This window comes from Salvelinus fontinalis, chromosome 7 (genome assembly GCF_029448725.1).
Source record: "Salvelinus fontinalis isolate EN_2023a chromosome 7, ASM2944872v1, whole genome shotgun sequence".
In the NCBI taxonomy this organism is placed as follows: Eukaryota; Metazoa; Chordata; class Actinopteri; order Salmoniformes; family Salmonidae; genus Salvelinus; species Salvelinus fontinalis.
In genome coordinates this window covers 15,856,277-15,869,370 of record NC_074671.1, presented here as the reverse complement: position 1 = coordinate 15,869,370, position 13,094 = coordinate 15,856,277, and the positions used below count along the sequence as shown (strand labels likewise).

At 47.7% G+C, this 13,094-nt stretch overlaps 1 protein-coding gene across 3 annotated transcripts in view; it reads left to right on the top strand.

Annotated features, from left to right (window-relative positions):
• Nucleotides 1-12,971, top strand: part of LOC129859061 (formin-like protein 2) — a gene marked incomplete at its 3' end in the record, with an annotated part of 24,355 nt that extends 11,384 nt beyond the window's left edge. For all 3 annotated transcript variants that reach the window (XM_055928409.1, XM_055928408.1, XM_055928410.1), the window contains 5 exon segments: nt 2,622-2,746; nt 4,930-5,132; nt 5,489-5,723; nt 5,972-6,040; nt 12,891-12,971. In XM_055928409.1, coding sequence (XP_055784384.1) covers nt 2,622-2,746; nt 4,930-5,132; nt 5,489-5,723; nt 5,972-6,040; nt 12,891-12,971 — 713 coding nt within the window.
• Between the last annotated feature and the right edge of the window lie 123 nt (nt 12,972-13,094).

Below are 13,094 nucleotides of genomic sequence, written 5' to 3'. Positions count from 1 at the left end.
CTCTCCTTAGTACCTGTCTCACACCTCTCCTCAGTACCTGTCTCATACCTCTCCTTAGTACCTGTCTCATACCTCTCCTTAGTACCTGTCTCACACCTCTCCTTAGTACCTGTCTCATACCTCTTTCCTTAGTACCTGTCTCATACCTCTCTCCTTAGTACCTGTCTCATACCTCTCCTTAGTACCTGTCTCATACCTCTCTCCTTAGTACCTGTCTCATACCTCTCCTTAGTACCTGTCTCACACCTCTCCTTAGTACCTGTCTCATACCTCTCCTTAGTACCTGTCTCACACCTCTCCTTAGTACCTGTCTCATACCTCTCTCCTTAGTACCTGTCTCATACCCCTCTCCTTAGTACCTGTCTCATACCTCTCCTTAGTACCTGTCTCACAACTCTCTCCTTAGTACCTGTCTCATACCTCTCTCCTTAGTACCTGTCTCATACCTCTCCTTAGTACCTGTCTCATACCTCTCTTTAGTACCTGTCTCATACCTCTCTCCTTAGTACCTGTCTCATACCTCTCCTTAGTACCTGTCTCACAACTCTCTCCTTAGTACCTGTCTCACAACTCTCTCCTTAGTACCTGTCTCATACCTCTCCTTAGTACCTGTCTCATACCTCTCTTTAGTACCTGTCTCATACCTCTCTCCTTAGTACCTGTCTCATACCTCTCTCCTTAGTACCTGTCTCATACCTCTCCTTAGTACCTGTCTCACAACTCTCTCCTTAGTACCTGTCTCATACCTCTCCTTAGTACCTGTCTCATACCTCTCCTTAGTACCTGTCTCACAACTCTCTCCTTAGTACCTGTCTCATACCTCTCTCCTTAGTACCTGTCTCATACCTCTCTCCTTAGTACCTGTCTCATACCTCTCCTTAGTACCTGTCTCATACCTCTCTCCTTAGTACCTGTCTCAAACCTCTCCTTAGTACCTGTCTCATACCTCTCCTTAGTACCTGTCTCACACCTCTTCTTAGTACCTGTCTCATACCTCTCCTTAGTACCTGTCTCACACCTCTCCTTAGTACCTGTCTCATACCTCTCTCCTTAGTACCTGTCTCACACCTCTCCTTAGTACCTGTCTCATACCTCTCCTTAGTACCTGTCTCATACCTCTCCTTAGTACCTGTCTCACATCTCTCCTTAGTACCTGTCTCATACCTGTCTCTGTTCCATACATCTCTCATAACGGTACACCTCCTCAGTACCCTGTCTCATACCTGTGTTTTTCTGTGTCGTGTCATTATGTGGTGAGGTGATGTCTTGTCATGTGATCATGTTGTGTGATCATGTGGTGAGGTGATGTCTTGTCATGTGATCATGTTGTGTTTTACTCAACTGCTGCTGATACTTCTCCTTTCTCTCTCTTCCTTCTGTTTCCTCCTCCACCTTCTCTCTCTCTCTCTTCCTTCTGTTTCCTTCTCCACCTTCTCTCTCTCTCTTCCTTCTGTTTCCTCCTCCACCTTCTCGCTCTCTCTCTTCCTTCTGTTTCCTCATCCACCTTCTCTCTCTCTCTCTTCCTTCTGTTTCCTCCTCCACCTCTCTCTCTCTTCCTTCCATTCTCTCCTCCTCCTCCTTCCGTTCCTTCCTCCTCCTCCTCCCCTCTCTCTCTTCCTACTGTTTCCTCCTCCTCTCTCTCTTCCTTCTGTTCCCTCCTCCTTCCCTCTCTCTCTCCCTTCCATTCCCTCCTCCTCCTTCTCTCTCTCTCTCCCTTCCATTCCCTCCTCCTCCTTCTCTCTCTTTCTTCCTTCCGTTCCCTCCTCCTCTCTCTCTTCCTTCCGTACCCTCCTCCTTCTCTCTCTCTCTCCCTTCCACTCCCTCCTCCTCTCACTCTTCCTTCCGTACCCTCCTCCTTCTCTCTCTCTCCCTTCCCCTCCCTCCTCCTCCTTCTCTCTCTCTTTCTTCCATTCCCTCCTCCTCCTCTCTCTTCCTTCTCCTTCTCGCTCTCTCCCTTCCACTCCCTCCTCCTCCTCCTCCTCTCTCTCTTCCTTCCGTACCCTCCTCCTTCTCTCTCTCTCCCTTCCCCTCCCTCCTCCTCCTTCTCTCTCTCTTTCTTCCATACCCTCCTCCTTCTCTCTCTCTCCCTTCCGTTCCCTCCTCCTCCTTCTCTCTCTCTTCCTTCTGTTCCCTCCTCCTTCTCTCTCTCTTCCTTCCGTACCCTCCTCCTTCTCTCTCTCCCCCTTCCCCTCCCTCCTCCTCCTTCTCTCTCTCTTTCTTCCATTCCCTCCTTCTCTCTCTTCCTTCCGTTCCCTCCTCCTCCGTTCCCTCCTCCTCCTTCTCTCTCTCTTTCTTCCATTCTCTCCTCCTTCTCTCTCTTCCTTCCGTACCCTCCTCTTTCTCTCTCTCTCCCTTCCCCTCCCTCCTCCTCCTTCTCTCTCTCTTTCTTCCATTCCCTCCTCCTTCTCTCTCTTCCTTCCGTACCCTCCTCCTTCTCTCTCTCTCCCTGCCCCTCCCTCCTCCTCCTTCTCTCTCTCTTTCTTCCGTTCCCTCATTCTCTCTCTCTTCCTTCCGTTCCCCCCTCCTTCTCTCTCTCTCTTCCTTCTGTTCCCTCCTCCTCCTCCTTCTCTCTCTCTCTCTTCCTCCCATTCCCTCCTCCTCCTCCTTCTCTCTCTTTCTAGCTGTGAAGATTAAGAAGCCTATCCAGACTAAGTTCCGTATGCCAGTGTTTAACTGGGTGGCCCTGAAACCAAGTCAGATCAACGGAACTGTCTTCAACGACATAGACGATGAAAGGATCCTCCAGGTACACACACACACACACACACACACACACACACACACACACACACACACACACTTTCCAATAGAAGTTGGAACATTGCTGCTACAACAGCCTCCACTCTTCTGGGAAGGCTTTCCAATAGAAGTTGGAACATTGCTGCTACAACAGCCTCCACTCTTCTGGGAAGGCTTTCCAATAGAGGTTGGAACATTTCTGCTACAACAGCCTCCACTCTTCTGGGAAGGCTTTCCAATAGAGGTTGGAACATTGCTGCTACAATAGCCTCCACTCTTCTGGGAAGGCTTTCCCATAGAAGTTGGTACATTGCTGCTACAACAGCCTCCACTCTTCTGGGAAGGCTTTCCAATAGAAGTTGGAACATTGCTGCTACAACAGCCTCCACTCTTCTGGGAAGGCTTTCCTATAGAAGTTGGAACATTGCTGCTACAACAGCCTCCACTCTTCTGGGAAGGCTTTCCAATAGAAGTTGGAACATTGCTGCTACAACAGCCTCCACTCTTCTGGGAAGGCTTTCCAATAGAAGTTGGAACATTGCTGCTACAACAGCCTCCACTCTTCTGGGAAGGCTTTCCAATAGAAGTTGGAACATTGCTGCTACAACAGCCTCCACTCTTCTGTGAAGGCTTTCCAATAGAGGTTGGAACATTGCTGCTACAACAGCCTCCACTCTTCTGGGAAGGCTTTCCAATAGAGGTTGGAACATTGCTGCTACAACAGCCTCCACTCTTCTGGGAAGGCTTTCCCATAGAAGTTGGAACATTGCTGCTACAACAGCCTCCACTCTTCTGGGAAGGCTTTCCAATAGAGGTTGGAACATTGCTGCTACAACAGCCTCCACTCCCCTGGGAAGGCTTTCCAATAGAGGTTGGAACATTGCTGCTACAATAGCCTCCACTCTTCTGGGAAGGCTTTCCAATAGAAGTTGGAACATTGCTGCTACAACAGCCTCCACTCTTCTGGGAAGGCTTTCCAATAGAGGTTGGAACATTGCTGCTACAACAGCCTCCACTTTTCTGGGAAGGCTTTCCAATAGAAGTTGGAACATTGCTGCTACAACAGCCTCCACTCTTCTGGGAAGGCTTTCCAATAGAGGTTGGAACATTGCTGCTACAACAGCCTCCACTCTTCTGGGAAGGCTTTCCAATAGAGGTTGGAACATTGCTGCTACAACAGCCTCCACTCTTCTGGGAAGGCTTTCCAATAGAGGTTGGAACATTGCTGCTACAACAGCCTCCACTCTTCTGGGAAGGCTTTCCAATAGAAGTTGGAACATTGCTGCTACAACAGCCTCCACTCTTCTGGGAAGGCTTTCCAATAGAGGTTGGAACATTGCTGCTACAACAGCCTCCACTCTTCTGGGAAGGCTTTCCAATAGAAGTTGGAACATTGCTGCTACAACAGCCTCCACTCTTCTGGGAAGGCTTTCCAATAGAGGTTGGAACATTGCTGCGGCGACTTGTTTCCATTCAGCCACGAGAGCATTAGTGAGGTCGGCACTATTTGTGCACGGGGGCATTGTCACGCTGAAACAGGAAAGGGCCGTCCCCTAACTGTTACCACAAAGTTGGAAGCACACAATCGTCTAGAATGTAATTGTATGCTGGAGCGTTAAGATTTCCCTTCACTGGAACTAAGGGGCCTGAACCGTGAAAAACAGCCCCAGAACATTATTTCTCCTCAACCAAACTTTACAGTTGGCACTATGCATTGGGGTAGGTAGCGTTCTCCTGGCATCCGCCAAACCCAGATTGCAAGAATGTGAAGCGTGATTCATCACTCCAGAGAACGCGTTTCCACTGATCTGTCACCACTTGGTGGTCCCGTTCTGTGAGCTTGCGTGGCCTACCACTTCACGGCTGAGACGTTGTTGCTCCAAGACGTTTCCACTTCACAATAACATCACTTACAGACACCAGGGCAGCTCTAGCAGGGCAGAAGTTTGACGAACTGAGTTGTTAGAGAGGTGGCATCCTACGACGGTGCCATGTTGAAAGTCAATGAGCTCTTCAGTAAGGCCATTCTGCTGCCAATGTTTGTCTATGGAGATTGCATGGCTGTGTGCTCGATTTTATACACCTGTCAGCAATGGGTGTGGCTGTAGTAGTCAAATCCACTAATTTGAAGGTGTGTCCACATACTTTTGTATATACAGTGTATGTGTGTGTGTTCTCTGTCCTCTCCAGGAGCTGAATGTGGAGGAGTTTGAAGAGATGTTTAAGACCAAGGCCCAGGGGCCAGCGGTGGATGTGACTCTGAGCAGGCATAAGGCCCCTCAGAAGGGCCCCAATAGGGTGTCTCTGCTGGAGGCTAACAGAGCAAAGAACCTGGCCATCACCCTCCGCAAGGCTGGCCAGGGGCCCGAACTCATCTGTCGGGCCATCCAGACGTAAGTCACCTCTGACCTTTAACCACTAGACTATATATTACTACTCTGTCTCCCCCTCTTTCTCTCTCTCTCTCTCTCTCTCTCTCTCTCTCTCTCTCTCTCTCTCTCTCTCTCTCTCTCTCTCTCTCTCTCTCTCTCCATTTCTCTCTCTCTCCTACTCTTTCTCCCTCCCTCCCTCCCTCCCTCCCTCCCTCCCTCCCTCCCTCCCTCCCTCCCTCCCTCCCTCTGTCTCTATCTCCCCCTCTCTGTCTCTCTCTCCCCCCTCTCTGTGTCTCTCTCTATATGGTGTAAGTGATTTATGTACCTGAAGTGTATAATGTGTGTACTGGTATATAAACTGTGTGTGTTCTTGATAGGTTTGACATGCGTACTGTGCGTGTGGACTTTGTGGAGTGTCTGATGCGTTTCCTCCCCACTGAGGGCGAGGTGAAGATGCTACGGCAGTACGAGAGGGACAGAAAGCCTGTGGACGCACTGAGCGTTGAGGACCGCTTCATGTTGCAGTTCAGCCGCATAGAGAGACTGGCCCAACGCATGTCCATCATCACCTTCATGGGCAACTTCCAGGACAACATACAGATGCTCACACCGGTAGACACACACACACACACACACACACACACACACACACACACACACACACACACACACACACACACACACACACACACACACACACACACACACACACACACACACACACACACACACACACACACACACACAGTGATATACTCTGTCTGAACACACATACTGTTACAGGTCCACTCATAATACACATAACATAACATAATAACATTCTATAATAACGGGATTGTTGGTTTGGTTTCTGTCCAAAGCAACTCCACGCAATCATCGCTGCTTCTGTGTCTATCAAGTCCTCCCAGAAACTCAAGAAGATTCTAGAGGTGAGTGTGAGTCTCTCTCTCTCTGTCTCTCTGTCTCTCTGTCTCTCTGTCTCTCTGTCTCTCTGTCTCTCTCTCTCTCTCTCTCTCTCTCTCTCTCTCTGTCTCTCTCTCTCTGTCTCTCTCTCTCTGTCTCTCTCTCTCTTTTTGGTCTCTCTGTCTCTCAATTCAATTCAATTGACTTCATTGACATGGCAAGTTCATTATTACTTACATTGTCAAAGTATACATATCGAAAAATAAAAATAGATATTTATATATATATAAAATATATATATATTTATATATAAATAAATGGTGGGACCAACAGCAATAATAACAGTAGTAGTGCACATGGGATTACCATTAACAACAACTACAACCACAATATTAATCAGAACAACAATACATTAAAGCAATGGCAGTAGACCAGTGTCAACATGACTGAGAAGACACATGACATGGTATGAAAGACAAAACAAAACAAGATGGGAAATATTATCGACATTACTTTGCACTTTTCACTGGCTGTCCCTCAGGTTGTGGCAGGAGGACACATATTTGGCTGCCAAAACTGCACATTTTGGCTTTTCACCCAATAAATATTAGATTTTTTCTTCATCTTTTATACTTTCAAATTCTTTGTATTGAATTATAGTTTTGGGAAAGAAATATTCTCTTAGGTTTGAGTATTTGTCACAGTGTAATAGGAAATGCAGCTCTGTCTCTACCTCTCCTCTGGAGCAGAGTGAGCACAGCCTGTCCTCTCTGGGCTGCCAGGTTTGTCTGTGACGACCGGTCTCTATAGCCAGACTGTGCTCACTGAGTCTGTACCTAGTCAGTGTTTTCCTCAGTTTTCTATCAGTCACAGTGGTTAGATAGTCTGCCACCATGTACTGTCTGTTTAGAGCCAAATAGCATTGAAGTTTACTTAGATTTTTTGTGGTGTCTTTCCAATAGGTGATATATTTTTCTTTTTGTTTTGTAATGATTTGTTTGGGCCAGACTTTCTGAGTGCTGTCCTTAGGATCTATGGGGTAGGTTTGGGTTGGTGAACTGAGCCTCAGAACCAGCTGGTTGAGGGGACTCTTCTCTTGTTTCATCTCTTGACATTGTAGAGCTGTGTGACGGAATGTTTTGGGGTCACTTGTTTTTAGATGGTTGTAAAATTTGATGGCTCTTTTTTCTATTCGAATGAGGAGGGGGTATTGGCCCAATTCTGCTCTACATGCGTTATTTGGAGTTTTTCTTTGCACTTGCAATACAGTCTTGCAAAACTCTGCATGCAGTATTTCGATTGGATGTTTGTCCCATTTGGTAAATTCATTTTTAGAGATTGGACCCCATACTTCACTGCCATATAGAGCAATTGGTTCTATAACTGATTGAAACCTTTTGAGCCAGATTCTAATTGGAATTTCGATTTTGATGTTCCTTTTAATGGCATAGAATGCTCTTCTTGCTTTGTCTCTCAGCTCATTCACAGCCATGTGAAGCTACCTGTGTTGCTGATATTTAGTCCTAGATATGTGTCACGTTCCTGACCTATTTTCTCTTGTTTTGTATTTATTTAGTATGGTCAGGGCGTGAGTTGGGTGGGTTGTCTATGTGTTGTTTTCTATGTTGGGGTTTTGTGCGTTCGGCCTGGTATGATTCTCAATCAGCGACAGCTGTCAATCGTTGTCCCTGATTGAGAATCATACTTAGGCAGCCGGGGTTCTTGTGTGTGTTTGTGGGTGTTTGTATTTCGTGTCAGTGTTCGTACCACACGGGACTGTCTTTCGGTTTGATTCGCTGTTGTTATTTTGTTTCGTGTAGTGTTCAGTTTATTGTTAATAAATCATGGACACTTTCCACTCTGCGTCTTGGTCCGATCCCTACACCTCCTCTTCAGACGAAGAGGAGGAAATCTGCCGTAACAGAAACACCCACCACCAAAGGACCAAGCAGAATGGAAGAGGGCAGCAACAGCAGCAGCAGCGGCCAAAAACCCAGGACTCCTGGACTTGGGAAGAGATCCTGGACGGCAAAGGACCCTGGGCTCAGCCAGGGGAATATCGCCGTCCCAAGGCAGAGTTGGAGGCAGCGAAGGCAGAGAGGCGCTGGTATGAGGAGGCAGCGCGGCGACGCGGTTGGGAGCCCGAGAGTAAGACCCAAAAATTTCTTGGGGGGGGGGGGACACACACGCGGAGTGTGGCAAAGCCGGGTAGGAGACCTGAGACAACTCCCCGTGCTTACCGTGGAGTGAGAGGGCGTCGTACTGGTCAGACACCGTGTTATGCGGTGGAGCGCACGGTGTCCCCAGTACGCGTGCTTAGCCCAGTGCAGGCTATTCCACCTCGCCGCACTGGTAGGGCTAGGTTGGGCATCGAGCCGGGTTTCAGGAAGCTGGCCCAAAGCATCTGGTCTCCAGTGCGTCTCCTCGGGCCGGCGTACATGGCACCAGCCTTACAAATGGTGTCCCCGGTTCGCCAGCATAGCCCAGTGCGGGCTATTCCACCTCGCCGCACTGGCAGGGCTACGGGGACCATTCAACCTGGTAAGGTTGGGCAGGCTCGGTGCTCAAGAGCGCGTGTCCTCCTTCACGGTCCGGTAATTCCGGTGCCACATCCACGTACCAGTCCTCCGGTGGCAGCCCCCCGCACCAGGCTGTCTCTCTGTTTTCTCTCTCCAGTTGCTCCCACCTGTCCAGCGCTGTCAGAGCCTTCCTCCTCTCCAGCGCAGCCAGAGTCTGAGCTGCCTGCCTGCCCAGCGCTGTCAGAGCTGTCCGTCTATCCCGAGCCGTCAGAGCTGCCCGTCTGTCCCGAGCCGTCAGAGCTGCCCGTCTGTCCTGAGCCGTCAGAGCCGTCCGCCAGACAGGAGCAGCCAGAGCCGTCCGCCAGACAGGAGCAGCCAGAGCCATCCGCCAGACAGGAGCAGCCAGAGCCGTCCGCCAGACAGGAGCAGCCAGAGCCGTCCGCCAGACAGGAGCAGCCAGATCCGTCCGCCAGACAGGAGCAGCCAGTGCCGTCCGCCAGACAGGAGCAGCCAGTGCCATCCGCCAGACAGGAGCAGCCAGTGGCGTCCGCCAGACAGGAGCAGCCAGTGCCGTCCGCCAGACAGGAGCAGCCAGTGCCGTCAGCCAGCCAGGATCCGCCAGAGCCGTCCAGCCAGGATCCGCCAGAGTCAGCCAGCCAGGATCCGCCAGAGCCAGCCAGCCAGGATCCGCCAGAGCCAGCCAGCCAGGATCCGCCAGAGCCAGCCAGCCAGGATCCGCCGGAGCCGCCAGCCAGCCAGGATCCACCAGAGCCGCCCGCTAGCCAGGATCTGCCCCTCAGTCCGGTGCTGCCCCTCAGTCCGGTGCTGCCCCTCAGTCCGGTGCTGCCCTTTGGTATAGTGGGATTGACATGGAGGGTGGTTGTTAGGAGGAGGCCACGGGGGCGAGTAAGTAGGCGGACAAAGACACTGTTAAGGTGGGGTCCACGTCCCGCGCCAGAGCCGCCACCGCGGACAGACGCCCACCCAGACCCTCCCCTAGAGTTTTAGGGGGTGCGCCCGAAGTTCGCACCTTGAGGGGGGGTTACGTCACGTTCCTGACCTATTTTCTCTTGTTTTGTATTTATTTAGTATGGTCAGGGCGTGAGTTGGGTGGGTTGTCTATGTGTTGTTTTCTATGTTGGGGTTTTGTGCGTTCGGCCTGGTATGATTCTCAATCAGAGGCAGCTGTCAATCGTTGTCCCTGATTGAGAATCATACTTAGGCAGCCGGGGTTCTTGTGGGTGTTTGTATTTCGTGTCAGTGTTCGTGCCACACGGGACTGTCTTTCGGTTTGATTCGCTGTTGTTATTTTGTTTCGTGTAGTGTTCAGTTTATTGTTAATAAATCATGGACACTTTCCACTCTGCGTCTTGGTCCGATCCCTACATCTCCTCTTCAGACGAAGAGGAGGAAATCTGCCGTAACAATATGTGTAGTTTTTGGTGTGTTCTAATAGAACTGTGTCCAAATAGAAGTTATATTTGTCATCCTGATTTCCAGACCTTTTTTGGAATATCATTATATCTGTTTTTTTAGGTTAACGGTCAGAGCCCAGGTCTGACAGAACCTGTGAAGACAATCCAGGTGCTGCTGTAACCCCTCTTTAGTGGGAGACAGCAGCACCAGGTCATCTGCGTACAGCAGACACTAGATTTCAGTGTTGTGTAGGGTGATACCAGGTGCTGCCGATTCTTCGAATGTTTTTGCCAATTCATTAATGTAGATGTTAAATAGTGTTGGACTTATTGGGCAGCCCTGTTTCACTCCCCGTCCCTGAGAGAAGAAGTCTGTTTGCTTGTTGCCAATTTTAACCGCACATTTGTTTTTAGTGTACATTCATTTAATAAAATCATATGTTTTCCTTCCAATACCACTTTATATTAGTTTATAAAAAAGACCTTTGTGCCAAATTGAATCAAATGCTTTCTTGAAATCTACAAAACACGAGTAGATTTTGCCTTTGTTTTGGTTTACTTGTTTATCAATTAGAGTGTGGAGGGTGTAAATGTGGTCTGTTGTACGATAATTTTTTAGAAATCCAATCTGGCTTCTGCTCAGGACGTTGTGTTTGTCAAGTAAATTATGTAGTCTGCTATTTATAATACTGCAGAGAATTTTCCCCAAGTTGCTGTTAACGCAAATTCCTCTAATTATTTGGGTCAAATTTGTCTCCATTTTTATAGATTGGTGTGATCAATCCCTGGTTCCAAATATCGGGGAAAATACCTGCAGTGAGGATAATGTTGAAGAGTTTGAGTATAGACAATTTGAATTTGTGGTCTGAATATTTGATAATTTCATTTAAAATACCATCAGCACCACAGGCCTTTTTGGGTTGGAGATTGCATAGTTTTTCCAATAATTCTTCTTCTGTAATTGGGGTATCCACAGGATTCTGATAGTCTTTGACTGCTGATTCAAGGATTTGTCATTTTTCTTGTATATCTTTTTGTTCTGGGCTCTTTGTTATATTGCTGTAGAGGTTTGCAAAGTGATTTCTCCACATATCCCCATTTTGGATAGCCAATTCCTCATGAGGTTTGTTTAATTTATTCCAATTCTCCCAGAAGTGGTTTGATTCTATGGATTTCTCAATTCCATCCAGCAGATTTCTAATGTGCTGTTCCTTTTTTGTTCTAAGAGTGTGTTTGTATTGCTTCAGTGTTTCCCCATATTGAAGGCATATATTTTTGTTGTCTGATTCTCTGTGTTTTTGATTAGATATTTCTCAATGACTTTCTTGCAATCATTATCAAACCATTTTTCATGATCTGTTATTTTTGGTTTGCTCTTATGCTTCTTTAAATTAGCCAAGGAGGCTAATTTGTCAAATATAAAGTTTATGTTCCAAGTGGCCAAATTTAAACCTTCATTGCTGAAGGAGAATGTTAAGGCTAAAAAGTTGTCCAGGAGAGATTGTATTTTTTGGCTCCTAATGGCTTTTTGGTAGATGTCTGTACTGTTTGCACTCCATCTATAGGCCTGTTTATTACCATGTAATTTATCGGGCCGTGATGCTTCATGGTTGGGTTCTGCTCTTCTCAGATACACTGTGATTTTACTGTAGTCTGAGAGAGGTGTTAGTGGGCTGACTGTGAAGGCTCTGAGAGACTCTGGGTTTAGGTCGGTGAGGAAGTAGTCTACAGTGCTGCTGCCAAGGGATGAGCTGTAGGTGTACCTACCAAAAGAGCCCCCTCTCAGCCTACCATTGACTATGTACAGACCCAGCGTTCGACAGAGCTTCAGGAGCTGTACTCTGTTTTTGTTTTTCACTTTGTCATAGTTGTTTCTGTGGGGGTATGTGGGGAGGGAAAGGTTGTTGCTTCCTGGTAGGTGTTTATCCCCATGACTGTTAATAGTGTCTTGTTCTTCTGCTGTTCTAGCATTCAGGTCCCCACAGACCAGTACGTTGCCTTGGGCCTGAAAGTGACTAATTTCCCCCTCTAGAATGGAGAAACTCTCTTCATTGAAGTAGGGTGACTCTGAGGAGGGAATGTATGTGGCACAGAGGAAGACGTTTTTATCTGTCAAGATAGCCTCCTTGTTGATTTTTAACCAGATAAAGAATTCTCCTGTTTTGATCAATTCGATTGAATTCATTAGTTCAGATTTATACCATATTAGCATTCCCCCTGAGTCTCTGCCCTGTTTGATTCCTTTTAATTTAGTGGATGGTAGGATTATCTCCCTATAACCTAGTGGACAGCCAGTGGAAACATCACCTCTGCACCATGTTTCCTGTAGTACTACAATATCAACATCATCAATTTCTTTCAGGAAGTCTGGGTTTCTGCTCATTGTAAATTCCAACATGCAACGTAAAAAGATTTCATAACTCTTTTTTCTTTACCTTCAAAATGAGACAAACACTCACAATCCAACAAGAACTATTAAAATAAGATTTATTTTTCAATTAAAATAAACGCTTATTATGCAAATTTGATTTGTTTATCATTTAAGATAGAATTTGTGTCATGCCACTTGGCTGGATGTAGTGTGAGGATGGTGTAGTTCTTGTGCTCATCTTATCATGATTCTCGGCCTATCACATGTGAGCATAGTAGACTCAGCATTTGTTTAATGTCACTCATTTGGTTGGTGGGGCTGGGCCAGTTGCTCCTCTCACAGCCTGTGCGTAGCTCTGCCTGCTGGGCTGTAGCTCCTCCAAGTGTGGGTCTGCGGTGGGGGGCAGGGGGGTGGGAGGCCTCGTCTGGGTGGCCCTGAAGCTGGGCTGGGGTGGTCTGTGCTGCGCTGGCTGTGGTGGGCATTGAGGTTGGTGGTGCTGTGGTCGTGGCTGGGGATTCCAGAGTGCTGTTTCAGTATCAGTGTTGTAACTGTATGTGTGTGCGTTCCTCAGATTATCCTGGCTCTGGGGAACTATATGAACAGCAGTAAGAGAGGAGCGGTGTACGGATTCAAGCTGCAGAGTTTAGACCTGGTAAAACACACACACTTTCTAATACCTAATACACATTACCAAACACACTCTTTCTAATACACATTACCCAACACACTCTATCTAATACCTAATACACATTACCCAACACACTCTTTCTAATAC